The sequence below is a fragment of the Phocoena phocoena genome, chromosome 13 (assembly GCF_963924675.1).
Source record: "Phocoena phocoena chromosome 13, mPhoPho1.1, whole genome shotgun sequence".
Taxonomy (NCBI): Eukaryota; Metazoa; Chordata; class Mammalia; order Artiodactyla; family Phocoenidae; genus Phocoena; species Phocoena phocoena.
Genome location: NC_089231.1, coordinates 57263414 through 57291031, shown reverse-complemented (window position 1 = coordinate 57291031; position 27618 = coordinate 57263414). Strand labels below are relative to the sequence as shown.

Genomic DNA, 27618 nt, shown 5'->3' with positions numbered 1-27618 from the left:
TTCTAGGTAAGCCTGATAAAGGGCCAGATGAGGAACATCCCCCAGAGACCATTCAGCAGAAGACTAAAGAAAACAATGAATAACTCATCATCTGTTATGACCTTATTTCAGAGCTGGAATGATGTGGATGGAGGTCACTGACCAGTAAGTGACCTTCTCTCCCTCCTCCCGTCTCTCTGTGTAACTGTAAGCAAGACTTGTATACTTTCTTTTCTCGTTTTTTCCTTTTGGTGGAGATCTAAGATACCCTTAAAAAAAAAAAAGTTAGGGCTTCCCTGGTGGTACAGTGGTTGAGAGTCCACCTGCCGATGCAGGGGACACGGGTTCGTGCCCCGGTGCGGGAAGATCCGCAAAAAAAAAAAAAAAAAAAGTTATAGAAAATTAAGTATGAGCTATCTTGACTTCTTGACTTCTATTTGACTTCTTCAGTGTTGATGCTGATCTTTCATTAGCAAGTTTTTGTACCCTATCAAATATGTGCTCTTGTGAGGTTTACTGAAATTTTGGGCGGTGCTATACCCTGCAGGTATTTTTTTACTGTGGGAAAAACACTGCTCTGAAATTGACAGCCAATAGGACCAAGAATCAATTAATTTTGTTAGTACACATGTACCACAAAAGTATGGTTTATAAGAAGTCGTGTTGGGGGCCCCAGTCTCATAAACTCTTACAATGCTAACTGGCAATGATAAAATAATTGCTATAACCTTTAAAAAACTTTATTGTAGTTCATTTAGTTATTTATAGTTGCAGAATTAAACAGTGTATTGACATGTGCACAAAATGAGCAGAAGGTTGTGGGGTGTTGTTTAGTGGTCAAGTAGTACTTTGGCTCATCCCCACATGGCGAAATAGGTATATGAAGGACCTTTGTGTCTGAGTTTTTATGGCAAGAAAATAATTTTCTTAAAAATTCATTTTATTGAAGTATAGTTGATTTACAATGTTGTCAATTTCTGCTGTACAGCAAAGTGACTCAGATATACTACTTTTTCATACTATTTTCCATTATGGTGTATCACAGGATATTTAGTTCCTTGTGCTATACAGTAAGACCTCGTTGTTTATCCATCCTATATACTAGTTTGCATCTAATCCCAAACTCCCAATCCTTTCCTCCCCGACCCCCCTCCCCCTTTGCAAACACAAGTCTGTTCTTTATGTCTGAGTCTGCTTCATAGATATGTTCATTTGTGTAATATTTTAGATTGCTATATCCTTTTTTTTTTGCTATATCCTTTTAATCAAATCGTGCAAAAATATAATCAGAGGTTTTCAGTTCAGTCCTTAGGTATGTGAACTGTCCATCAAGGGGGCAGTGATGAGTTTTTCTTAGTATGAAGATGTGACTAGAATTCAAGCTATTTCAGTGAGGCTACACTGACCACCAGAATGACAAAACCTATGGACATGTAAGGAAAGGCAGCTATAGATTTTGGTCCTGAGAGGATTTTAAGAACTACTTTGTTTGACATGAAGGCTCAGACCTTCCTTTTGCTTCCCCTTTTTTGGCCCTAAGAGAATCACAGAATTCTGAACCAGATTTTAATGATCAAGTAATGCCTTTAATTACAAAAGAAAAAGGGAGGCCAAAACTGTAATTTACAAAAAAGGAAGCAGCCAAGTCATTTAATACAGGGGAATAAAGGTGAGTGGATACAGCTCAAAGAATGCACCATTCCCTGCTACCCCTTCTTTTTGCTACAAGTTGCACCCATCCTTAGAAACACCATCTTTGCCAGATTCAGGAGCAAAAAAATTGCTCAAGTTGGGTTTTCTGCCTCCTTTGCAAGCTGCACATGTTTTTAACATGTATTTTAAAACTGTGATGTGAAAAGGCCATAAAACAAGAAGCAAATACGCCATTCTCTGCACATGAAAGCATTATTTTACCAGACATCAGAATATGCACTTAGAATTTTTTCTCACGGTTGTGTTCCTGTGGAGATATACATGTGGTCTTATTCATCTGTTTCTCCTGTAACCCCAAGTACAGTCCCCAACATATGGCGCTGTAAGATATATATTTACATTTTAAAAGTAAATACGTTTTCCATATACTGTTCAGCGCCTAGACTTTTCTGATAAAAGGCACAGTCTCTGAGCCTGTTGTGGTTTCAGAACAGAAACGAAGTATGTGAAAAACAGGTTCCTGGGGCAGGAGTGTCAATATTTGTCTGCCAGCCACGCGAACCCTGGCAGCTGTCTCCGGACCTGAGGTCTCCAAATCGGTGTCCCCGGGCATGTGACAAGCTCAGGCACTTCCCAAGCTGGCACAGATCGTCCAAGGCGGGCAGCAGCAGTTTTCAGAGATGGCAGGGGCGCGATTCGGGGTGGTCCGTTCAATTGCTAACAGGCCCCCGCCAGTGGCCGCGTTGCTGGGACGAGTGCAAAGGCAGCGGGGCTTCCTCGCAAGGGTCGGGCCCAGCAGGTGGGGACTGGAGAACTCTTTGTGAGTCACGGCCAAGCACGACTCGGTCCGTGGGGCTCGCAGCACGGCCGTTTCCTACCCGTTCCTGCCAAAGGCCCGCTTCAGCGCGTCCACGAAGCCCTCGTAATGCGACAGGATGGGGCTCTCCCTCTCGATGTAGGGGACAACCCACTCCTCGGCCGGCCCACTGAGGCGACTGATTAAAAACGCCACCTTGAGGGTGTCGTTCGAGAACCTGGCCTCAAAGAACCTCATGTAAGAGGCCGCTTGGATCAAAAACTCGGGAAGCCGGGCGGAGTCGCCTTTGAACGTCTCGGGAAAAGCCACCGGGCAGGCGGGCGGGCGCACCTGGGCCAGCAGGTTGGCTTTCTCGCACAGGAGCCGCCGTACCTGGTCCATGAGCTCTTTGTTCTCCCTGCGCAGCGCACGGTTCTGGGTCAGGAGGTCCTGCATCATGACCGCCAGCGCGTCCATCACCGCCCGCCGGATTCCGTCCCCGCCGCCGCGCCGCCGGAAGTGCGTGTCGCTCGGGGGCGGGCCCCGGGGGTCCCGGCGGCGGCGCGTCCGGCCTCCACAGTCTAGGCCGGGCTTATGTCCGAGCGCCGGCAGGCAGCGTCGCCGGGACTACTGGCCGGAAAACCAGCATCCGGGAGGCCTGAAGCAGACGGGCGGCGGCCAGAGAAGAAATTTGGAGTAGACTGGGGGCCGAGCCGAGGGCCACAGGTCCGCGCTCGGCGGAGGAATCTGACGCCGTGGCTGCGTTCAGCACTTCCGGTGGGCTCTGTCCGCGACTTCCGGTAGGCTCTGTTCGAGGCCGGCGAGCAGGTGCTTAAAGCGGAAGCTGTCCGCTCAGGGATTGCGCGTCATTGGGCAGCTGCGCCTTCGCCCGCTCCTCCCGAGCTGCGAAGCAGTCGTAGAGTTTTTTGAAGTTCCATATTCCTGGCTGTTCGCATGTTACGCTCAAGGCTTCACAGCCACGAGGAGGCAGTTCTAATGAAGCCCTCTGTGCCTGCAGAGTAGACCATCCCTTGGGGCTTCCAACTTGACGGAACAAGGAGCATCTCTCCTATCCGGAGTGCCTCCCAGGTGCCTGATGCCTTATCCTATCTCATCTAAGCCTCCCGACTCTGTGAAGCCCATGCTGGGTTTCTGGTTTGTTTGTTTTTGTTTTCCTGAGGACACAAGCAGCTCAGAGAGTATACAAATTTATTTTGGCTACAAAGTCGGTGGTACGTAGGTGAAGGCTTCCTGAGTGCCAGGTGATTGAGGATGAACTTAAACTTAAGGTGACGGCAGGGTCTGTAGATTGGAAGGGGCCCTGTTGAGATGAACGTCATCTGTATTTATATGAATGAGAGGAACAGATTCCATCTGGTCCAATTCAGCCGGCGCTGGCTGTGAGCTCTGCTTCTCTACTGTAATTAGGCTCTGCTCTGACCTCCTTCCTATCTAATCAGTTTCCTATTTTTTCCATCAGTGTGACGTGCTAGGTAAAGAAAACTTCAACCTTTGTGTGTGTGTGTGTGTCTGTGTGTGTGTGTGTGTCTGCAACCAGCGAGTCGTTAAGCACGTTGTCTACCAAGAACCACTCTCAGGCTCTGGGACTTCAGCTATGTCCCACTGTTTCCATATTTGAGGCGCTCAAAGATTGACCCCGAGGATCCTCCCATGCCAGAACCACCCGAGGTGAAACTGTGGGGAGGAAATTTCAGGAGGAGGTATTGCTGTGTGGTTCAGTGACAAAGAAACCCAAATAACATATCTTGATGAGTAGTTACATTTACGTTTAAGAATATAATTTTTGACTTTTTAGAAATGAGAAGTGATACTTTTTGCCAGAATCCTCCGTTTGTCATTTACATGGAGATGGTAGGTTTTGATTCTGGCTTTTGATCGATGTACTTTTATTTGGTATTTTACTGTTGGAGACTAGTTTGTATTAATAAAATAATGTTTCCTAATAAAGATGCAGGTCATAAATTGCGCTAAAACACTTTCAAAAACAAAGTACAAAAGTACTTGAGATCAGTTAATTAAAATATATGTACCTCAAGAAAGAAGAAAGTCAAATAACAAAAAAGTGGTTATCTTTGGGTGGTAAAATTTTTATTTTATATGTCTGCAGTTTTGAAGTGACTATTGATTTTACAATAAAAACAATAAAATTTATTAAAAATGAAAGAAAACAGAAAATAGAAAAGAAATGCTTTCTATTTTCAACACATTAGTTATCTAAAGGGAATTTTGGAAAGCACAGAGGATGAATGCCTAGCTTAACTGAGACTGCATTTCAGATCTCAGGCTTAATCTGAAAACATGTATTATTCTTCTGTTCCTTTTTAGCTAGAAATTATTATTATTATTTTGCCAAGGAAAAAGATAACATGTCATCATATTCAGTTCATCTAAAAAAAGAAAGCCATTTACTGAGTCGCTATAACTTATGGAATATCTCTGGAGCTACAGAGAGTATCAAAATGTCATTTAAAGTTTCAGAGCCAAAATGAACTCTTAGTTTGTCCTCAGTATAAGGAATACAAAATTTATGAACCCAAATACAAGACTGGGCAGTCAGCTCAAAACACTGAGGATGTGCTTTCCACTAACTAGTTATACCGCATACATTCTTATGCACATATCATATGTTACAGTATACATTTTAAAAAAAAAACATGTTGCCAGATATATGATAGGTCATCTGGTCCAGAGCTTTTCTGTGCTGGGAGTTCTAGTTTTTTGTTGTTGTTTTTTAATCACTGATTTAATCTCTTTACTTGTTATAGGTCTGTGCAGTTTTTCTATTCCTTCTTGAGTCAGTTTCGGTAATTTGTGTGTTTCTAGGACATTTTTCAATTTCATTTAATTTATTGGTGAACAATTATTCATAGCATTCTTTTATTTTTATTTGTGTAAAGTTGGTTGTAATGTCCCCATTTTCATTTCTGATTTTAGTTACTTGCATCTTCTTTTTTCTTTCTCAGTCTAGTTAAAGTTTGTCTGTCAATTTTGTTGATTTTTTCCTAAGAACAGACGTTTGGTTTCATTGATTCTCTATTTCACTTATCTCTGTTCTAATCCTTATTATTTCCTACCTTCTGCTAGCTTTGGGTTTAATTTGCTCTTCTTTTTCTAGTTCCCTAAAGTGTGTATGGACCAAACTGTGTCCCCTCAAAATTCATATTTTGAAGCCCTGATCTTCAATGTGACTGTATTTGAAAATAAGGCATTTCAGGGAGGCAGTTAAGGTTAAATGAGGTCATAAGGGTGGTTCTGTTTCTCTGAAGAACCCCGACTAATACATTCTTCTTTTAGTCATTTCTAATTCTTCTTTAATCAAGGGTATATTCATGGATATATGCTATAGAAAACTATCTTTCAAGTGTATACTACCAAAAAAAAAAATCCTATGACAAATAAGAACCAGGACCATGAATTTTTTGTATGTGTGTGGTTCTGTGCATTCTCAAGATGTTTTAAAAGGCTTAAGAGAAAATACATTGAATGATGGTACACACCTGCTTTGGACAGAGTTGTAGTGGAGGATGTTAAATTTATTAAATTTGGGGTGGGGGGTGACTTGCCACTGTGGGACTTGCAAGTCCAAAACCTGTAGGGCAACCTGGCAAGCTGGAGATTCAGGGAAGAGTTGATGTTGCAGTTCTGAGTCTGAGATAAAAGTGCAGGCAGAATTTCTGTGTTGTCGTCTGGAGACAGAACTCTTTCTTTGGGAAACTTCAGCGTTTGCTCATAAGGCCTTCAACTGATTGAATGAGGCCCACCTGTGTCATGGAGGGTAATCTCACTTTATTTTACTTTTTTTTAAGAGTATTTTTTAAAAATTATTTTATTTATTTATTTTTGGCCCTGTTGGGTCTTCGTTGCTGTGTGCGGGCTTTCTCTAGTTGTGGCGAGCAGGGGCTACTCTTTGTTTTGGTGTGCGTTTTTCTCATTGTGGTGGCTTCTCTTGTTGCCGAGCACGGGCTCTAGGCATGCAGGTTTCAGTAGCTGTGGCACACGGGCTCAGTAGTTGTGGCTTGCGGGCTCTAGAGCACAGGCTCAGTAGTTGTGGCGCGCGGGCTTAGTTGCTCTGTGGCATGTGGGATCTTCCCGGACCAGGGCTCGAGCCCGTGTCCCCTGCACTGGCAGGCACCACCAGTGTGCCACCAGGGAAGCCCTCTGCTCACTGTAAAGTCAATGATTCTAAATGTCAATCACATCCAAAAAATACCTTCACAGCAACTTGAAAAACAGATGTTTGACCAAACAGTTAGTCACCATAATCTTGCCAGGTTGACACATAAAATCAGCTATTTTATGTGTCAACCTGGCACAGAAATTTGATCATTTTAGAATAAAACTTGAAGACATTTGAGGAAATGGCCTAAACAAAAGTGAGTGTTTGTGAGAGAACTCATCTGAACATTGTTTTTTATTTGACTCACAATTCTTGTAAAAAAGAAGTTAAATCAGGAATATTTCAAAATAGTTACTTCCTTTAGGCAAGTAAATGCAGAACCATGTCCCTATCTGTGTGGGGTTAATCAGAATATATTTCAAACTGCTGAAAGCAATTATGACAAAGGGCAGTGTGACTGTCTAATAAATGGTTGTTTTTGTTGTCCAGCATGTATCTTTATCACTTGTTTGCTCTCTTTGGGGGAATCATTTACAGTGACTCAAACTGTGAGTCAGGAAGTGAGATATCCCCTGATGTCACACTAAAAAGACTTGTGAGACACATACTACAGGGGCTTGATGAATGGATAACCTGTGGAATTGAAATAACATTTTAAATGGGTATAATTTTCTTGCAGATATCCTTAGGAGATAGTCCTACTGCCTCCTGGAATGAATGGGCTTTGTTTTGACGTGGGCCCCATACTAAGGTAACAGTCTCTTTTGGTCATTTGTCAGCGTGTCTGGAACCCCAGCTATATTCACCAACCTTTATAGATTTGTTAGGGGAATCAATTGAGTAATGCACGTGAAAGCGTTTTGGAAGCGATCAAAAATTAGAAAGTTGATGTAAGACAATGTCTTTACCAAAGCGATGATAAATGTCAGAGTATTTATCAGAGACCATTTGTTGGTTTCAAAGCTTTATACAATATTTAAATGAACTTTGGCATTTTTGGTGGGAGGGACGGTTTTATTGAATTTTCAGAGCTTTCCGTGTGGGAAGCAAAGCGTTAAGGAATTCACTGAATTCAAGATATTAATAGCAGAGGCAATAATATGGCTTATATGACTATCAGTTTAACAAGGTTAAGTGGTCCTTTAAAGGACAGAATTATGTGTCAGATTGTCCTAGGCACTAGGACACAACAATGAATAAAAACAGATAACAGTTGCTGCTCTTCTGGAGCTCATGATCCTTGATTAAAGAAAACTGGGGCAGCATAGTAAAAGAAAAATTATGACAGGGCACCCCAGTTGATACTGTGTAGTCAGAGAAGTGGGCCTTGAAGAAAGGGCACTTAAGTTGAAATCTGAAGGACATGAAGGCATTAACTAGGGAGGAGATGGGGATTTTCACAAAGGCAATCGGCAGAGTCTCTGGTGTCAGAGGAAGTGTGGTATATTTGAAGACAAAAATCCCAGCATATCTAGAGCACAGAGTGAAAGGGGAACAGTACAAGATAGGGCTGGAGAAGGAGGCGGTAACTAGACTGCAGGTGCCCAGTGGGCTGTGTTACAAACCTTGGTCTTCACCCTAGGAACAATAGAAAGCCATTGAAGTTTTAATTAATAGGGCACATGATTATCTGTTTTGAAGAGATTACTCTGGCTATAGTTGGGGTCAGAGCAGATGCGAGGAGACCAACCAAAAGGCTGTTACAATTGTCCAAGCAAGGGATGATGGTAGCTTGGATTTGCAGAGTAGCAGGTGAAAAGAGAGAAGCAGACAGCTTTGGGAATTCTGTAAGGGGTCACATGGACAAGATGTAGTGATGCATTGCATGCGGCAGAGGAAAAGCTTGGTGACTTCATTTACTAAGATAGGAAATGCTGGAAGAGGATCAGGTTTATCTTGGACGTGTTGAGCCTGCCATTACTAATAACTGTAACCTTCCTTAATGTCAATTCCAACCACCCTATTACCACCAGTTCTTACGTTTCCATCTCACTGTCTTTAGTACCCCTACTCCAATGTTGCTTTTCCCACCAGTACCTATAATCTATTGCTCTCTCATGGTTTCATGGCTTCTCACTCTTTTCCCATCTCATTGACCGCTTTATTCAATTTCTATTCCTTCTGTAGTATCGTTATCATCACCTCTTTGCATACATGCCCGACTCCCTTGACCTTCTCTTGCTTCATTCTCTCTTCTTGGAGAAAACACACTCCTACTTAAATTCAGTTCTCTACTTGCTCCTTACCTGCCCTCATTCTGGAGAAAAACACAAAGCCATGCTGAATGGGCTCAATTTATATGAGCATTAATATCAAACATACCCATAATGCTGCCTGAAAATCATACTGGCTTTCACCAGTACTCACTCTTCAACTCTCCTTGGTGATTGTTTCATACCTACCACACCTCAAATCTTTCTTCTCCAATTCTCACTCTAAGCGGACGAGCTTGCATCCCCCCGCACTGAGAAGCAGAAGTGATCAGAAGAGAATGTCCATGAACTCTCGCCATCACATCTACCCGCCTGTAGGTGTCTGTAATCATTTCTTGTGCCTTTTCTTCTCTTATTACAGAGGAACTAAGCTTACCCTAGCAAAGGCTAACCTCTTCACTTGTGATCCCATTTCCTCCTAAGATGGGACCACCCAAGGGCAAGGGCAACACTCAGAAATTCTCTCCTCTCTCCCCTGCGTCGTCACTCTTCTCTTCCACCAAAATCTTCTCTTGACCTCACTTTTCTCTGGCTGATGTCCATTTTCTTTCCTCCTCTTAACAGTTGTTTGTATTCACTACCTCTGTATTATCTCCTCTAATTCTCCATCCACTTGAATCAGACTTTCATACTTGGTACTTTACTCATCCTGAATGTATCAAAGTCACTGTGACTTCCATGTCAATTTCAACCCTCATTTTATTGGACCCGTTGGTAGCATTTAATATCAATGCCAGAGATCAATTTGATAGCAAATCACTCTTTCCACCTTGAGACTGTCTTCTCTTGGTTTTACTCCCACCCCCTGGATGCCCCTCCCCATCTTCTTTCTGTGTTCTTCCTCACCTCCCTGTGTGCCGGGATCTCATTTCTTGGACCTCTCCTCTACCTCCACTTCTTTAGCGATCTTGTCCAGGTGTGCGGATTTAAGTACCATGTATAGATCTGAAAGCTCCCTAGTTTTTATCTCCAGCCTAGACCTCTCCCTGAGCTCCAGACTTGTATATCCAGCTGGTTACTTAACAGCTCCTCTTGGATGTCTAATGCATGTCTCAGATTTAACATGTTCCCAAGGGAGTTTCTGCTCCTCGTTTCTGGACCTGCTCCTTCTGAAGTTTTCTCCATCTGAGAAAACGGGAACGTCATCTTTCTAGTCACCCTGGCCAAAACCCCGGGGGTTATCCTTGACTTCCGTTTTTCTTCTCAAACACGATATCCAACCGTCAGCAGATTCTCTTGGCTCCATCTTCAAAATGTGTATGGAATCTGATCACCTTTTACTAGTTTCACAGCTAATACTTGGTCAGAGCCGCCAAAACTGTCCCGTTGGATTACCGTGCCGGCCTCCTAACTGGGCCCCCTACTTCTACTCCCAGCCCCATGCCCAGAGCAGCATTTTAAAAACACAAGTCAGATCGTGGCATTCCTCTGCTCAGAACCCTCCAGTGGCTTCGCATTTCTTCAGAGTAAGAGCCAAAATCCTTACAGTCGCCTCCCAGGCCCTATGCAGTGTAGGCTTCCTGTTAACATTCTGATCTATCTCCCTGCTTTTCCCCTTGTTCTCTCAGCCTGACCCACGTGGTGTTATCACTGTTTCTCGAGGGTGCCGTGCACATTGCCAGTTACAGGATTTTGCACCTTTTGTTCCCTCTGCTCAGATGTGCACTTCCATTGCTTCTTTACCCTTTTCAGGCTTTTTCTCAAACATCACCTTCTCAGCGAGGCCTTATCTGATCACACTAGATAGCGTGTGTTCCGTCTTCTTCCCAACACTCCCTATCCCCTTCTCCCACTTGATTTTTCTCCATAGCATTCATCATGGTGAAAAATATCTGCTTTTATATGTTTGTACTTTTGTTCCTCTCTCCCCAAAGAGAATTGAAGCGTGATGAGGACAGGAGCTCTGTCTTCACTGTTGTGTCATCAGTTCCTGGAACAGTGCTCGACCTATAGTAGATTCTCAGTATTTGTTAAAAGCGTGGATTAATGAATCCAAGTGCATATAGTGAGTGGGCAACTCGGTCTTTGAGTCTGGAGCTCAGAGGAGAGGTTTTCACTGGGGAAGCACGTTTGGGGCTCATTGGCATAGCGATATAGGGTGACCATGTATTCAAGTTGGCCCTGAACAGTCTGGGCATAATTGCTAATAGTACCCCTCCTTTACTCTGAAAAAATGCTCTGGTTTGAATGATAAATTGTAGAGTTCTCCTAAAAATTCATGGTAGCTGAAACCGTAGGACTGGATGGCATTGCCTGGAGAAAGCCTATAAAGTAAAGCGAGAAGAGGATCTAGAAAGAGCCCTTAGGTTCTCTAACTTTTAAAGGCTCATAGAGGAGGGAGGAGTCTGACGAGGAGACTGAGAGGGAGCAGTCAGACAAGGAGGAGAAAAACCAGACGCACAAAAGCTAAGAAAAGAGAGTAGTTCAAAAAGGAAAGCGAGACGTCAATAGAGTCCTTACAATAGAGTCTCCTGAGAGGTGGAATAAGATGAGGACTGAGAGATACCCATTAGATGCTTAGAAGTCAGTGATAGGCCTTAGATGCTCAGTAATAGGCCTTTTGGTGGAGTGGTTAGGGCAGAAACCAGACATGCAATGGTGGGAGGAGAAATGAGGAAGACGGCAAGTTATAGAAAATCCCATTCCTTTGGTTGTGAATATAAGAGAGAACGGGCACATTCTGGATTACCCATTGAGCAGATTGAGTATGTGCTTAAGACAAAGCTCATAGCAGAGTAGGAGCAGCAAGACAACAAATGTGGAAAGAATTTAGTACTTGACGGTTGGAAACAATGAACTAAAGGAGTCGTTACCAAAAACTCACAGTTCTATCGGGCTTTCTGGGCGTTGTTTTACTGTTTGCTTTACATGTAGGAAAGAGTACCTCAGTACTTAGTCCTCTGAGTGATCTGACCTGGCCCTGAATGTGGTCACAGTGGAAGCGGGTGTGGCACTGAGAGAGCGTGTTTTCTCTTTCTGTTTGGAAGAGGTTCGAGCTGAAATGTCGATGGGCAGGATCCAGATGAGAGGCACCAGCAGAGCAAACAGGAGAGGGGAGAGAGAACTGATGGTGGCATTTTACCTGGGAAGGTGGGAGGGGCGTGGGATCTGAGCATGATGGGAAGAGTGACCGGAGGTGGGTTGAGGGGTACCTGTCTGCTGTAACTGGAGGGAAGAAGGAGGGGCTGGGCACACATACAGCTGGGTTTGGCCAGATGGATGTGGGAGGAGAGGGCATTGCTGTCTGGGGTCTTCAAAGTGCCCGAGAAGGAGGAAGGACCACCTGTGAGTGCGGGAGATGCCTGTCTGGGGCTTAGAGCAGTTACAAGAGTGACAGAGTCACCGACAGAGGAAACAGTGTTAAGGGCTCTTTTGAGGTTGGTGATCATGAATCATCGGCCAACATGTCTTCAGTTACCTAGGTGATTACAGGAAATAATAGGCTTTTTCTCTGATGGAGCAAAGGTCACTGAGAGAAAAGTATTTAAGAGTGATGTTGCCTTCAACGGCCAAATACCCAGTTCTTTTTCTGTGATGTCATGAGTCAACATATATGCGTGGGAAAAAGTAGGGATCATTTGGAGAAACACGCTCTGGAAGACAGTCTGTTCTGTTTCTCCTTCAGGAATGAGTGAGGCTGAGTAAAACTGAGGTTTTCCTCAGATAAAGTTCTCACCAGACTGGGTGGGAGTCAGGACGCCTGAGCCCCAGTGCTGGTCCTGCCAGAACCATGTTAGCTTCCTTCTCTGGGTTTCAGGTTGCTCACGGAAAAGCTGTCAACAGACAATCTTATTTTCCTTCCACTTCTAGAATCTGTGAGTCTATGATGTTCTGTCTCCATATTGTCTGCCTCCAGCAGACAGGCAGGAGTGTAAGTCCTGGACTTCGTTTTGGAATTGGAAGAGTTCTTACAGAATATCTGAGCCTGAATTTGTGCTCCAAGATACTGGCTTTCGAGGGGGCCTGATGAACTTGACCCTTCTTGCCGGGTGGAGCTGTGAACCCATTTTTAGCAGATGAGGCAAAGGAGTCAGGCAGGTGTAGATTAAAACACAGTTTTTATTACTTCACCAGTAATAAATCAGCTTTATCATCTGATACTGGAGAATGTGGCTTAGAGTAGCTTAGACAAATGGGCTTTGTGATACTGAATTCCAAAATGAGGTTCACGCACCCACCAGAGTCACAGGAGCACAGAAATTGCAGACTGGGCCACGTCGTCCTTGAGGATGTGATCGCACAGGGAACAGAGGAGGACACAGGCTTTGTGTGGGCAGCCAGCTCCCTAAATAAAGGCAGAGAGAGGAAGGAGTGGAGTCATCAAGTATCAGGTTCTCTCCTCCACTTACCACTCAAGTAAGTTGCTCCTTGTCAGGGGAGAAGTAAGGATGAGGGAGAGAGGGAGTGAAAGAGCAGGATTTATGGGAATGGACAGTATCCTTTCCAAGGTTTATGAAGGTGGAAAGTGTAAATGTAAGCACAAGCAATTGCATGGCAGGGCAGTTTTTTGTTTCTTTTTTCTAATAAATTTATTTATTTTTTATTTTTGGCTGCATTGGGTTTTTTTTGTATTTTTTGTATTAATAGTTAACATTTATTAACATTCGACTCTAATTGCTTCATCTGTTTTTTTCTAAGAATATTTTAATTGCAGACATTTCCCCCCTAAATATTTCAGTGTGCATCTCTAAAAATGTCTTTTTCTGTTTACATAAGCACAATAACTTTATCACACTTAACAAAATTGACAACAATACCTTGTATTATCTAATATCCAGATCATATTCACATTTCCTCAGTTGTCCCAGGATCCAGTCAAGGACCCTGCATTGTATTTGGACGTTACATATCCTAAGTCTTTTTTTTCTTTTGTTGAATTTTATTTTATTTTTTTATACAGCAGGTTCTTATTAGTCATTAATTTTATACACATCAGTGTACACATGTCAATCCCAATCGCCCGATTCAGCACACCACGACCCTCACCCCCCACTTGGTGTCCATACGTTTGTTCTCTACATCTGTGTCTCTATTTCTGCCCTGCAAACTTGTTCCTCTGTACCATTTTTCTAGGTTCCACATATGTGTGTTAATATGTGATATTTGTTTTTCTCTTTCTGACTTACTTCATTCACTCTGTATGACAGTCTCTAGATTCATCCACGTCTCTACAAATGACCCAATTTCGTTCCTTTTTATGGCTGAGTAATATTCCGTTGTATATATGTACCACATCTTCTTTATCCATTCGTCTGTCGATGGGCATTTAGGTTGCTTCCATGACCTGGCTATTGTAAATAGGGCTACAGTGAACATTGGAGTGCATGTGTCTTTCTAAATTATGGTTTTCTCTGGGTATACGCCCAGTAGTGGGATTGCTGGGTCATATGGTAATTCTATTTTTACTTTTTTAAGGAACCTCCATACTGTTCTCCATAGGGGCTGTATCAATTTACATTCCCACCAACAGTGCAAGAGGGTTCCCTTTTCTCCACACCCTCTCCAGCATTTGTTCTTTGTAGATTTTCTGATGATGTCCATTCTGACTGGTGTGAGGTGATACCTCATTGTAGTTTTGATTTGCATTTCTCTAGAAATTAGTGATGTTGAGCATCTTTTCATGTGCTTCTTGGCCACTTGTATGTCCTCTTTGGAGAAACGTCTATTTAGGTCTTCTGCCCATTTTTTGATTGGGTTATTTGTTTTCTTAATATTGAGCTGCATGAGCTGTTTGTATATTTTGGAGATTAATCCTTTGTCCGTTGATTTGTTTGCAAATATATTTTCCAATTCTGAGGGTTGTCATTTCGTCTTGTCTGTAGCTTTGCAAAAGCTTTGAAGTTTCATTAGGTCCCATTTCTTTATTTTTGTTTTTATTTCCATTACTCTAGGAGGTGGATCAAAAAAGATCTTGCTGTGATTTATGTTAAAGAGTGTTCTTCCTATGTTTTCCTCTAAGAGTTTTATAGTGTCCTGCATTTAGGTCTCTAATCCATTTTGAGTTTATTTTTGTGTATGGTGTTAGGTAGTGTTCTAATTTCATTATTTTTATTTTTATTTTTTTGTGGTACGCGGGCCTCTCACTGCTATGGCCTCTCCTGTTGCAGAGCACAGGCTCTGGATGCACAGGCTCAGCGGCCATGGCTCATGGGTCCAGCCGCTCTGCGGCATGTGGGATCTTCCCGGACCGGGACATGAACCCGTGTCCCCTGCATTGGCAGGTGGACTCAACCACTGTGCCACCAGGGAAGCCCCTAATTTCATTCTTTTACGTGTAGCTGTCCAGTTTTCCCAGCACCACTTATTGAAGAGACTGTCTTTTTCTCCATTGTATATCCTTGCCTCCTTGGTCATAGATTAGTTGACCATAGGTGCGTGGGTTTATCTCTGGGCTTTCTATCCTGTTCTGTTGATCTGTATTTCTGTTTTTGTGCCAGTACCATATTGTCTTGATTACTGTAGCTTTGTAGTGTAGTCTGAAGTCAGGGAGTCTGATTCCTCCAGCTCCATTTTTTCCCCTCAAGATTGCATTGGCTATTCAGAGTCTTTTGTGTCTCCATACAAATTTTAAGATTTCTTGTTCTAGTTCTGTGAAAAATGCTGTTGGTAGTTTGAGAGGGATTGCATTGAATCTGTAGATTGCTTTGGGTAGTATAGTCATTTTCACAAAATTAATTCCTCCAATCCAAGAGCATGGTATATATCTCCATCTGTTGGTATCACGTTTAATTGCTTTCAACAGTGTCTTATAGTTTTCTGCATACAGGTCTTTTGTCTCCCTAGGTAGGTTTATTCCTAGATATTTTATTCTTTTTGTTGCAATGGTAAATGGGAGTGTTTCCTTAACTTCTCTTTCAGATTTTTCATCATTAGTATATAGGAATGCAAGAGATTTCCATGCATTGATTTTGTATCCTGCAACTTTACCAAATTCATTGATTATCTCTAGTAGTTTTCTGGTGGCATCTTTAGGATTCTCTATGTATGGTATCATATCATCTGCAAACAGTGACAGTTTTCCTTCTTCTTTTCCAATTTGTATTCCTTTTATTTCTGTTTCTTCTCTGACTGCCATGGCTACGACTTCCAAAACTATGTTGAATGATAGTGGCGAGAGTGGACATCCTTGTCTTGTTCCTGATCTTAGAGGAAATACTTTCAGTTTTTCACCATTGAGAATGATGTTTGCTGTGGGTTTGTTGTATATGGCCTTTATTATGTTGAGGTAGGCTCCCTCTATGCCCACTTTCTGGAGCATTTTAATCATAAATGGGTGTTGAATTTTGACACAAGCTTTTTCTACATCTATTGAGATGATCATATGGTTTTTCTTCTTCAATTTGTTAATATGGTGTATCACATTGATTGATTTGCGTATACTGAAGAATCCTTGCATCCCTGGGATAAATCCCACTTGATCATGGTGTATGACCCCTTTAATGTGTTGTTGGATTCTGTTTGCTAGTATTTTGTTGAGGATTTTTGCATCTATATTCATCAGTAATATTGGTCTGTAATTTTCTTTTTTTGTAGTATCTTTGTCTGGTTTTGGTATCAGGGTGATGGTGGCCTCATAGAATGAGTTTGGGAGTGTTCCTTCCTCTGCAATTTTTTGGAAGAGTTTGAGAAGGATGGGCATTAGCTCTTCTCTAAATGTTTGATAGAATTCACCTGTGAAACCATCTTGTCCTGGACTTCTGTTTGTTGGAAGTTTGTTTTTTTTTTTTTGCTGTACGCGGGCCTCTCACTGTTGTGGCCTCTCCGGTTGCAGAGCACAGGCTCTGGACATGCAGGCTCAGTGGCCATGGCTCACGGGCCCAGCCGCTCTGTGGCATGTGGGATCTTCCCGGACCGGGGCACAAACCCATGTCCCCTGCATCAGCCGGCGGACTCTCAACCACTGCGTCCCCAGGGAAGCCCTGTTGGAAGATTTTTAATCACAGTTTCAATTTCATTACTTGTGATTGGTCTGTTCATATTTCCTATTTCTTCCTGGTTCAGTCTTGGAACGTTATACCTTTCTAAGAATTTGTCCAGTTCTTTCAGGTTGTCCATTTTATTGGCATAGAGTTGCTTGTAGTAGTCTCTTAGGATGCTTTGTATTTCTGCGGTGTCTGTTGTAACTTCTCTTTTCTCCTTTCTAATTTTGTTGATTTGAGTCCTCTTCCTCTTTTTCTTGATGAGTCTGGCTAATGGTTTATCAATTTTGTTTATCTTCTCAAAGAACCAGCTTTTAGTTTTATTGATCTTTGCTATTGTTTTCTTTGTTTCTGTTTCATTTATTTCTGTTCTGATCTTTATGATTTCTTTCCTTTTGCTAACTTTGGGTTTTGTTTGTTCTTCTTTCTCTAGTTCCTTCAGGTTAAGTTTAGATTGTTTATTTGAGATTTTTCTTGTTTCTTGAGGTAGGCTTGTATAGCTATAAACTTCCCTCTTAGAACTGCTTTTGCTGCATCCCATAGGTTTTGGATCGTTGTGTTGTCATTGTCATTTGTCTCTAGGTATTTTTTGATTTCCTCTTTTATTTCTTCAGTGATCTTTTGGTTATTTAGTAACGTATTGTTTAGCCTGCATGTGTTTGTGTTTTTTACATTTTTTTCCCTGTAATTGATTTCTAATCTCATAGCGTTGTGGTCAGAAAAGATGCTTGATGTGATTTCAATTTTCTTAAATTTACTGAGGCTTGATTTGTGACCCAAGATGTGATCTATCCTGGAGAATGTTCCGTGCGCACTTGAGAAGAAAGTGTAATCTGCTGTTTTTGGATGGAATGTCCTATAAATATCAATTAAATCTATCTGGTCTATTGTGTCATTTAAAGCTTGTGGTTGCTTGTTAATCTTCTGTTTGGATGATCTGTCCATTGCTGTAAGTGAGGTGTTAAAGTCCCCCCCTATTATTGTGTTACTGTCGATTTCCTCTTTTATACCTGTTAGCAGTTGCCTTATGTATTGAGGTGCTCCTATGTTGGGTGCACATATATTTATAATTGTTATACCTTCTTCTTGGATTGATCCCTTGATCATTATGTAGTGTCCTTCCTTGTCTTTTGTAACATTCTTTATTTTAAAGTCTATTTTGTCTGATATGAGTATTGCCACTCCAGCTTTCGTTTGATTTCCATTTGCATGGAATATCTTTTTCCATCCCCTCACTTTCAGTCTGAATGTGTCCCTAGGTCTGAAGTGGGTCTCTTGCAGACAGCATATATATGGGTCTTGTTTTTGTATCCATTCAGCAAGCCTGTGTCTTTTGGTTGGAGCATTTAATCAATTCACGTTTAAGGTAATTACTGATATGTATGTTCCTGTTACCATTTTCTTAATTGTTTGGGGTTTGTTTTCTTTTTTTTTTTTTTTTTTTTGCATTACGCGGGCCTCTCACTGCTGTGGCCTCTCCCGTTGCGGAGCACAGGCTCCGGACGCGCAGGCTCAGCGGCCATGGCTCACGGGCCCAGCCACTCCGCGGCATGTGGGATCCTCCCAGACCGGGGCACGAACCCGTGTCCCCTGCATCGGCAGGCGGACTCTCAACCACTGCGCCACCAGGGAAGCCCTGGTTTTGTTTTCATAGGTCCTTTTCTTCTCTTGTGTTTCCCACTTAGAGAAGTTCCTTTAGCATTTGTTGTAGAGGTGGTTTGGTGATGCTGAATTCTCTTAGCTTTTGCTTGTCTTAAAGCTTTTGATTTCTCCATTGAATCTGAATGAGATCCTTGCCAGGTAGAGTAATCTTGGTTGTAGTTTCTTCCCTTTCATCACTTTAAGTATATCATGCCACTACCTTCTGGCTTGTAGAGTTTCTGCTGAGAAATCAGTTGTTAACCTTATGGGAGTTCCCTTGTATGTTATTTGTTGTTTTTCCCTTGCTGCTTTCAATAATTTTTCTTTGTCTTTAATTTTTGCCAATTTGATTACTATGTGTCTCAGCGTGTTTCTCCTTGGGTTTAACCTGTATGGGGCTCTCTGCACTTTCTAGACTTGGATGGCTATTTCCTTTCCCATGTTAGGGAAGTTTTCGACTATAATCTCTTCAAATATTTTCTTGGGTCCTTTCTCTCTTCTCCTTCTGGGACCCCTATAATGCGAATGTTGTTGTGTTTAATGTTGTCCCAGAGGTCTCTTAGGCTGTCTTCATTTCTTTTCATTCTTTTTTCTTTGTTCTGTTCCGCAGCAGTGAATTCCACCATTGTGTCTTCCAGGTCACTTATCCGTTCTTCTGCCTCAGTTATTCTGCTATTGATTCCTTCTAGTGTAGTTTTCATTTCAGTTATTGTGTTGTTTATCTCTGTTTGTTTGTTCTTTAATTCTTCTAGATCTTTGTTAAACATTTCTTGCATCTTCTCGATCTTTGCCTCCATTCTTTTTCTGAGGTCCTGGATCATCTTCACTATCATTATTCTGAATTCTTTTTCTGGAAGGTTGCCTGTCTCCACTTCATTTAGTTGTTTTTCTGGGGTTTTATCTTGTTCCTTCATCTGGTACATAGCCCTCTCCCTTTTCAACTTGTCTATCTTTCTGTGAATGTGTTTTTTGTTCCACAGGCTACAGGATTGTAGTTCTTGCTTCTGCTGTCTGCCCTCTGGATGAGGCTATCTAAGTGGCTTGTGCAAGTTTCCTGATGGGAGGGTCTGGTGGTGGGTAGAGCTGGCTGTTGCTCTGATAGGCAGAGCTCAGTAAAACTTTAATCCACTTGTCTGCTGATGTGTGGGGCTGGGTTCCCTCCCTGTTGGTTGGTTGGCCTGAGGCAACCCAACATTGGATCCTACCCGGGCTCTTTGGTGGGGCTAATGGCAGACTCTGGGAGGGCTCACACCAAGGAGTACTTCCCAGAACTCCTGCCGCCAGTGTCCTTGTCCTCATGTGAGACACGGCCACCCCCTGCCTCTGCAGGAGACCCTCCAATGCTAGCAGGTAGGTCTGGTTCAGTCTCCTGTGGGGTCACTGCTCCTTCCCCTGGGTCCCAATGCACACACTACTTTGTGTGTGCCCTCCAAGAGTGGAGTCTCTGTTTCCTCCACTCCTGTCGAAGTCCTGCAATCAAATGCCGCTAGCCTTCAAAGTCTGATTCTCTAGGAATTCCTCCTCCTGTTGCCGGACCCCCAGCTTGGGAAGCCTGGCATGGGGCTCAAAACCTTCACTCCAGTGGGTGGCCTTCTGTGGTATAAGTGTTCTCCAGTTTGTGAGTCACCCACCCAGCAGTTTGGGATTTGATTTTATTTTGATTGTGCCCCTCCTACCGTCTCATTGTGGCTTCTCCTTTGTCTTTGGATGTGGGGTATCTCTTTTGGTGAGTTCCAGTGTCTTCCTCTCGATGATTGTTCAGCAGTTGTGATTCTGGTGTTGTTGCAAGAGGGAGTGAGAGCACGTCCTTCTACTCCACCATCTTGAACCAATCTCTCTGCATTGTGTCTTCGTTGCTGTGCACGGGCTTTCTCTTGTTGTGGCAAGTGGGGGCTACTCTTTGCTGTGCGCGGGCTTCTCATTGCGGTGGCTTCTCTTGTTGCGGAGCATGGGCTCTAGGCACGCGGGCTTCAGTAGTTGTGGTCGCGGGCTCAGCAGTTGTGGCTTACGGGCTCTAGAGTGCAGGCTCAGTAGTTGTGGCGTGCGGGCTTAGTTGCTCCACGGCATGTGGGATCTTCCCCGACCAGGACTTGAACCCGTGTCTCCTGCATTGGCAGGCGGATTCTTAACCACTGCACCACCAGGCAAATCCCAGGGTAGTTTTCATAATATAATACACACATTGTATGTATATGCATGTGTGCAGGGAACATACAGATTCGGTGGGCAATAACGTTATGTTGTTCAAAAGTACATGTATGTGAAATTATTGGCAGTGTGTCGATTTTCCCTAAGTGTTGGAGTGGCTGTTCATTTAAAATCTCAAATCTCAGGACCAGCGTGAAATGAGTGCTTTTCCATGGACAGAGGCTCATATGTCTGGGTATTTGTCCGTTAAGGTTTACCTTTACACATTTTTTTTGCCTGTGATTCTCTAATTTTAACTTATATAAAACTCATTTCAAGAAAAAAAATAAAACTCATTTCTGTAAAGTTGGAAGTAATCTGTCCATTGTTTGAATTCTTTGGTCTTTCTTTACACTGTTACTTGGCATTTAATCCTATTCTGGCTTGCAATATCGTGGTTTATATGTGTGTCTCTCCTTTATTAGAACGGAAACTTCCTATTCTTTTTTTTTTCTTTTTTGGCTGCGCCGAGTGGCACGTGAGATCTTAGTGCCCGACCAGGGTTTGAACCTGTGCCCCCTGCATCTGAAGCACGGAGTGTTAACCACTGGACCACCAGGGATGTCCCTAGGAACAGAAGCTTCTTGAGGGCAGGGATCCTATGTTATTTTTGTACCTTCCACAGTGATTAACCTTCTGCTTTGCATTTCATACGTGTTAAGCAATGATGTATCAGATGAATATTTGGCGAATAATCTTTAAAAAAGTTTCTAAATTGACATATAGTTGATTTACAATGTTTCAGGTGTACAGCTTAATGAATAATCTTAAACATTATTTTCCCATACCATTTTAAAGGGATTTCACACTCATTTATTTTCAACTCATTTCTCTAAGAAGTAGCTTTGTGCGGAGGAAAATACTACGTAGATTTTTGGACTTAAGCCAGGTCATAAAAGTTGATATTTAATAACAAAAACTGCTGCCTCTGTTATGGCTCCTGCTGCTTCTCTAGTTGCCGCCTCTAGTTGCTGTTCATTGGGCAAGGTTGTATTTTGTCATTTGTTACATCACTCAGCTTCCTTCCAAACCCTATGTGCTGGTTATTAATTTTTCTGTTTTAGCATTTAGAAAATATGCTTAGATTCTCATGACTAGATGTGCAAAAGCACATCTGTCTGACTCCTAACTTTCCTTTCTTCTATTCTACGTGGCTTTTTTCTAGTTCGTCATATGATCTCAAATTGTATTTTCAATATATATTCTTGTCATACGATAAAATGATCAACAAATGTTCATCCAAAAATAGAAATAAGGATGTTAATCCTAAAGACAGGATAAACAAAAGATGTTGCTTTTTTTTTTTTTTTTGTGGTACGCGGGCCTCTCACTGTTGCGGCCTCTCCCGTTGCGGAGCACAGGCTCCGGACGCGCAGGCCCAGCGGCCATGCGTCACGGGCCCAGCCGCTCCGCGGCATGTGGGATCCTCCCGGACCGGGGCACAAACCCGCGTCCCCTGCATCGGCAGGCGGACTCTCAACCACTGCGCCACCAGGGAAGCCCGATGTTGCTTTTCTTAAGCACTAAATCTCACACAGAAAGTGGATGAGATATAAATTTATTTCGAAAAAGTATTTTAGAAAGTAACAGTAATTTCCTGTTTGGTTTGGCATGTAAATGCTCATATTAAAACCTGATCTTTGGAATAAATTATATTAATTTAAAAGTGAAAAAGTGTTTCCATGATGCCCAGAGTGGGCCCAGAACCACAGCCTCTGAGGGGCATGAAAGAAGCCCATACAAACTTTCTGGAACTGATAATCTTGTCATGGAGATGGGATTCAGACCTGAGGTATTATATATATGTGTGTGTGTACATATATATATAAAACAAAAGATGTGTGTGGCACAATGATAGTGTTCAAGCCCTGTTCCGTTTATACAGTCTCTTTTTAAAATCAAACTAGTTCATTGCATTCATTCAAATATGCATGCATTTAATAAATATCTTAAAGTGTGTATGGTTTCTACTATGTGCTAAGAAAACGCTGGGCATTGGATTGAAAGGCGGATAAGACACAGGAAAACTTCTGTTGAGGACCTCATAGTTCATGGGGGAGACAAGCAGATAATGATAACCCAGGGCTGTACTAACAATGATAGAGATGAACAGGGATTCTTGGGAAGCAGGGGACAGCAGCAAATCTTGTGTGGACAGCGGAATGCTTCCAGGAGGCCTGCGTCTTCTCTGTAGGAATAAGTAGGAATTAGCCAAGTGAAGAGGAAAGGTGAGTAGGTCATTCTGGGCAGGAGGAAGCACATGGATAAAGATGTCAGACTAGGAACAAGAGCTGTGTGCGGGGAACCATACACAGTTCTGTGTAGCAGGAGTGGGACAGCATGGCAGGGAGTAGTGAGATAAAAAGGCAGACAGCAGGCCGAGGCCAGATGGCACCTGCAGGCCACCTTCAGAATTATGGATCTTTTACAGACAGCGTGCGTTATCAAAAGTTTTATTTTTCCCTTTGGAGAGGAGTGACATAGTATGTGGTTGGTGTTGCATTCTCTATAGATAATTCTGGTAAGTGTGTGGTAAATCAGGGGTTAATCTGTCCTACTACCTGTTTTTATAAAGTTTTATTGACACAGCCACACCCTTTTATGGACACACTGACTGCTTTCCTGTTGTGAAAATGGAGGTGAGTGGTTGTGAAAGAGAAGCCTAGAAAGCCAGTGAATGTAAATAAGCAGATGGATGTGAAAACAGGAGACCAGGTACGATGCTACGGCAGTAGTCCACGTGAGAGAGAATGAGGGTTTGGTTAGGGCAGGGGTGATAGGAATGGAAGGTGCCTGGTAAATCTAAGAAATATTTAGAAAGTAAAGTCAGGCAAGTTAAGGATCACTCACTGACTTCTAGAGTAGATGGAAGATGCTGCCTCCGGTTGAGAGAGTGAGAGCACAGGAGGGTACTCGTATGGGAGGGAGGGGATGCCTAAAGTTTTGAATGGACTGTGAGTCTAAGGCCTCAGCCCACCTGCCACCTCATTCAAGAAAGGTCTGAGCTTTGGGATTGGGGTATGGAGGGCTGCTGCAGTTCGGCAATTAAAAACAAAAAAAAGTATCCAATGGTTTGTTTTTTAAGCTGTACCAAAATATCCCTGAATCCTGTAGAGCTCTGTCTCATCCTCATCTGTGTAGTCTGTCCCCACGTAGACCCCAGGTGCCATCGGGAACCTCTACACTGTCATCAACAAACTACATCCTTGGACTGAAAAATCCCCCCATCCAAGAAGTAGAAACTGATTTTGGCCCACATTCCAGTGTACTAGCCTTTGGGAGGGTCCACTGGTCATTGTCCTCCTAGTGCCACAGGGATAGCGAGGCCCAGGCCATTACCTTCTGTGTTTGTGAAAAGAGAAAACGCTATGCTGTGCAGTCAGTCACATTTAGCTTTTTTTATCCTTCTTACTTGAGTTTAAATTCTAGCTCTACCATTTACTGGCTGTGTGACCTTTGCAAAACCACTTAACCTCTCTGTGCCTCATTTGCTGTGCCTTTAGAATGAAAGCAATAACAGCATCTATCTTAGGATTAAATGAGACAAATTCAGGCAAAGAATTTAGCATAGAGCTTGGTATAGTCATTCAACATGTGTTTCTCAAATGGCTGCTGTAGAGCTAAAACCATGCTAGGCACTGTGACCATTGTGATAATTAAACAGGCACAGGCTCTTCCCTTATGGTGATACCAGTGTAGCACTAACCAGGTAATGAAATAACTATGAAATGCTAAATTGAGGAAAGGGAGATAAGGGAAGTGAATCTAGGATCCTGATATAGAACAAATGGTGTGTACATTTGTGCGTGTGTGTGTGTGTGTGTGTGTAGTAGTTGGCGGTTAGACATACTAAGATTAGACAGGAAAAATCTCTCTGAGTAATATTTAAACTCAGACTTGGATGAGAAAGAGACAGCTGTGTGGGATGAAAGGAAGAGCATCTCAGGCAGCCAGAACCGCTGTGTGTGTCCTAAACAAGCGCTCAAAGAAACATTTAGTGAGGCTGGTAGAGAGTCACAGCCCACACCCTCCGGTGGGGAACAAAAGATTTTTTATAACTAAGAGCCAATCTTTTTATCACTTTGTCTGATGGCAGAAAACTTAATCCAGTTACTTCTAGGCAGACTCGGTCAAAATGATTGATTACTCAGTCATTTCAGAAACCTGTGCGTAAAGTTCTGGATTTTAAATAGCTAATATAGGATTTCCACTTTGGACCTTTCCCGAGGCTGTGTCTAGACTCAAGGGCCGGGGGTGGGGTATCCAGTTTGCAGGCACCAGCCGTGCCTTGGCAGTTGCTGAGACGCAGCTTTGTCAGTCCTCTGGTTGTGGGACTTGATCCCTGATCCATCATCGTAGGTGCCCACATGTCCCCGTGGCCTCTGGTCCCTCTGGAGCCTTCCTTGTTCTGACCTCCAGACTCATCCTGAGGTGGGTTCTGAGGCCTGTCCCTATATGTCTAAGCCCTTCTACATATGTGAGCGTTCTCTAGCGCTGGGAAGGGCATAGGAGGTGGCCCTCAAGCTCATCTGCCCGGACAGCTCACTTCGCTGTTGGTATTTTATCCCTCTAGCCTCAGCCTGGAAATTTTCAAGAGGATAGAGGTCTTTCTGAGCTACATACCCGTAAAAGTCAGATGAAGGTCTTGTGATTTCTCCAAATTCATCTGGGTTCTCAGTCATTTCCCCTTTGAGGCCCCACCTCTCCATGGTCTGACCAGGCTTGGGAGGCAGCCTGAGACATAGTCCCTTTTTTGGAGGCCCTGCTAAATCTAGTTTCTTATCTGTCCTTGTGAAAAAAACCAAAAAAACAAAAAAAACCACTTGCCTCCAAGCCCAGAAGGAGTTTTCAAACAAAATAAAACAAATGCAAGATATTTCCTTTGGGGTTTGAATGAGTTTTCAAACAGAATAAAACAAATGTAGAACTGGCTATGCTTTTCCCCCTTTTCGCGCCAGCTCTTTTTATGTTACAAATTTAACCTTGAGGCTGGTGCTCAGAAGAGCTTTCCGCTCTGCTCTGCCAATTGATTGAAAGCCTCAGCTTTCAAGACTTTAGCCTCTGCTTTGCATTTCAAGCGCTTATTTTAAAATTCAAATGCCAGGAATTTGATGGCTTATTTTCTGAACTCAGGTCCGTCTCTCTCTAAAGCTGTAAGATCCAGCCTAATGTCTACTGTTGTTATGTAAAGCGGTGTAAAAATCAATTGCTATGAAAATTATCAATGTCAATTTCCAAATGTTATCATGCTACTTAAGCATTATTAGCTTATTCAAGGACCTTTTAACTATTTTTTCCTTAGATTTATCTGGCAGCTTCTCTGTACTAAGCAGCCACTCCCCTGCCCACTGCCACTGACAGAAGCCAAGCTGTGTGGTTCATTATCTTCTCCTCCTTGCCCACCCACCTCCCAGGATGACCTCCACAGCCCCTCACTTCAGTCTCAGGGTTCTTTCACTCCCTCCCCGGAATTGTTCTGCAGTCACTGACGGGTGCTCTTAAGACCTTGCTGTCCTCCAAGACTCCACCTTAAACCCAGAAATCCTGCGTTCAGTCCTGGCAGCTTACTTACTTTGCTCTTGTGGAGCTAGCCTTTCAACCCCACAACTTCTAATCCAGAGCCACCTCTTATTTTCCTCCTCCTTACAGAGTTCCCCGTGGCTTACTTAATTTCTTTCCCTTAATTTCTTTACCACTTGGATCCCATTGGTTACGTGCATTCTCAACTGGTAAAGGAAAAACCCAACAATCATATATTTTGAAAAGATCGTGAGTCGGGCAGCATCCAGATTGAGAAGTGCTAAGAGAAAGGAGCTCTGAAGAGCTGCTCTAGGTGAGAGATTTTTATAGACCAAAGCGATCAGGAGCAAGGAAGTTATACTGGGCATTTGCTGACTGATCAGTGCAGGGTTACCCCTTCATGGAGCAAAGGGATGTCTTGGAGCTGGTCTGGATACTTGTGTTGAGCAGGAAGTGCTGATTGGTGGACCTAGGCCTGCCTTTTATGGGAGATCCCAGCATAGAAACTAGCTAAGTTTTGGTTTGTTGACTGGGGCTTAGCATGAGTGACCCCTTCTTGGGCCTACTTTAGATATTTTAACATACCTGTACCTGACTTCACATGACCATAGCACCTGACACGTCTCTAGATAAGTGTTTGCAGACCTCAGCTGGGTCTTAGTGTTATTCTCTCCCTCTTCCTCTCCCCTGCCTCTTCTTCTTATCTCTTTTTTTCTACTGGACTCTAAGCTACTGGGTCTTATGCCTGTGAATCTTTAGTGTCTAATTCTCTTCTTAGTACTGATCAATAAATATTTGGTGAATGAATGAAGAAAAGAGTAATGCTTATTCTTCAAATAAATTCTAACATTTTATATCTACTTATTCATTCTTCAGTCATTCATAGTGGCTAAACACAATGATTCAAAAGTGTTGAATAGAAAACGTGAAATTATTTTAGATTTAAAACATTAAAGAATGAGGAAAAAATTGAGTTAACGTACTTTATAGTTAAATCTGGCTCTTGAAATATTCCATTTTTAGGATATTCTCACCCATATTTCTGTTTACTAGAAACATTAAATTATTACAAACTCAGTTTTAGATCAACTTATAGTAGTGTAATTTACGTGAAGTAAAACGCACCCATTATTAGTATATATAGTTCAATGAGTTTTGACACATGTAGATACCCACGTAACCACCACTAACAGTAAAGAAGATACCCATGTAACCACCACGAACAGTAAAGATATAGAACATTTCCATCATCCCCAAAAGTTCCTTTGTGTCCCTTTTCAGTCAGTCCGGATCCACCTCCCTGTGTCCCCAAGCCCCAGACAATCACTGATCTGCTTTCTGTCACCATAGCTTCTTCAGCTTTTTCTGGAATTTCATGTAAATGGAATCGTACAGTATGTACTCTGTTGCGTCTGGTTTCTTTTGCTCCGTACATTGTTGAAATTTATCAGTGTTGTGGCCTCTGCCACAATTTGTGTAGCCATACAATGTTGATCAACTTTGAGGTTGTTTTAGTTTCTGGCTGTAATGCATAAAGCTGTTGTCAATGTTCTGCATAAGTCTGTGTATGGA

General features: G+C 42.7%; 1 protein-coding gene across 1 annotated transcript; it reads right to left on the bottom strand.

Moving 5' to 3' along the window:
- Positions 1-2506: 2506 nt before the first annotated feature.
- On the bottom strand, positions 2507-23696 carry LOC136132574 (protein LDOC1-like). The gene is made up of 3 exons (XM_065889469.1): positions 23618-23696; positions 3138-3259; positions 2507-3055 (listed from the first exon to the last, which is right to left on the bottom strand). The coding sequence occupies exons 1-3, from the start codon at positions 23694-23696 to the stop codon at positions 2507-2509; spliced, it is 750 nt and encodes a 249-aa protein (XP_065745541.1).
- Positions 23697-27618: the final 3922 nt, after the last annotated feature.

Bases quoted from the DNA above. Each gene is read 5' to 3' on its own strand.
- LOC136132574 (XM_065889469.1), bottom strand. From the start codon at position 23,696: ATGGCACCTGGGGTCTACGTGGGGACAGACTACACAGATGAGGATGAG. The intron at 3,260-23,617 runs GTACAGCTTAAA...TTCCGCTTTAAG, and splicing joins CAGGATTCAGGGATATTTTG to CACCTGCTCGCCGGCCTCGA. The intron at 3,056-3,137 runs GCCCCCAGTCTA...TCCGGCCAGTAG, and splicing joins GACCTGTGGCCCTCGGCTCG to TCCCGGCGACGCTGCCTGCC.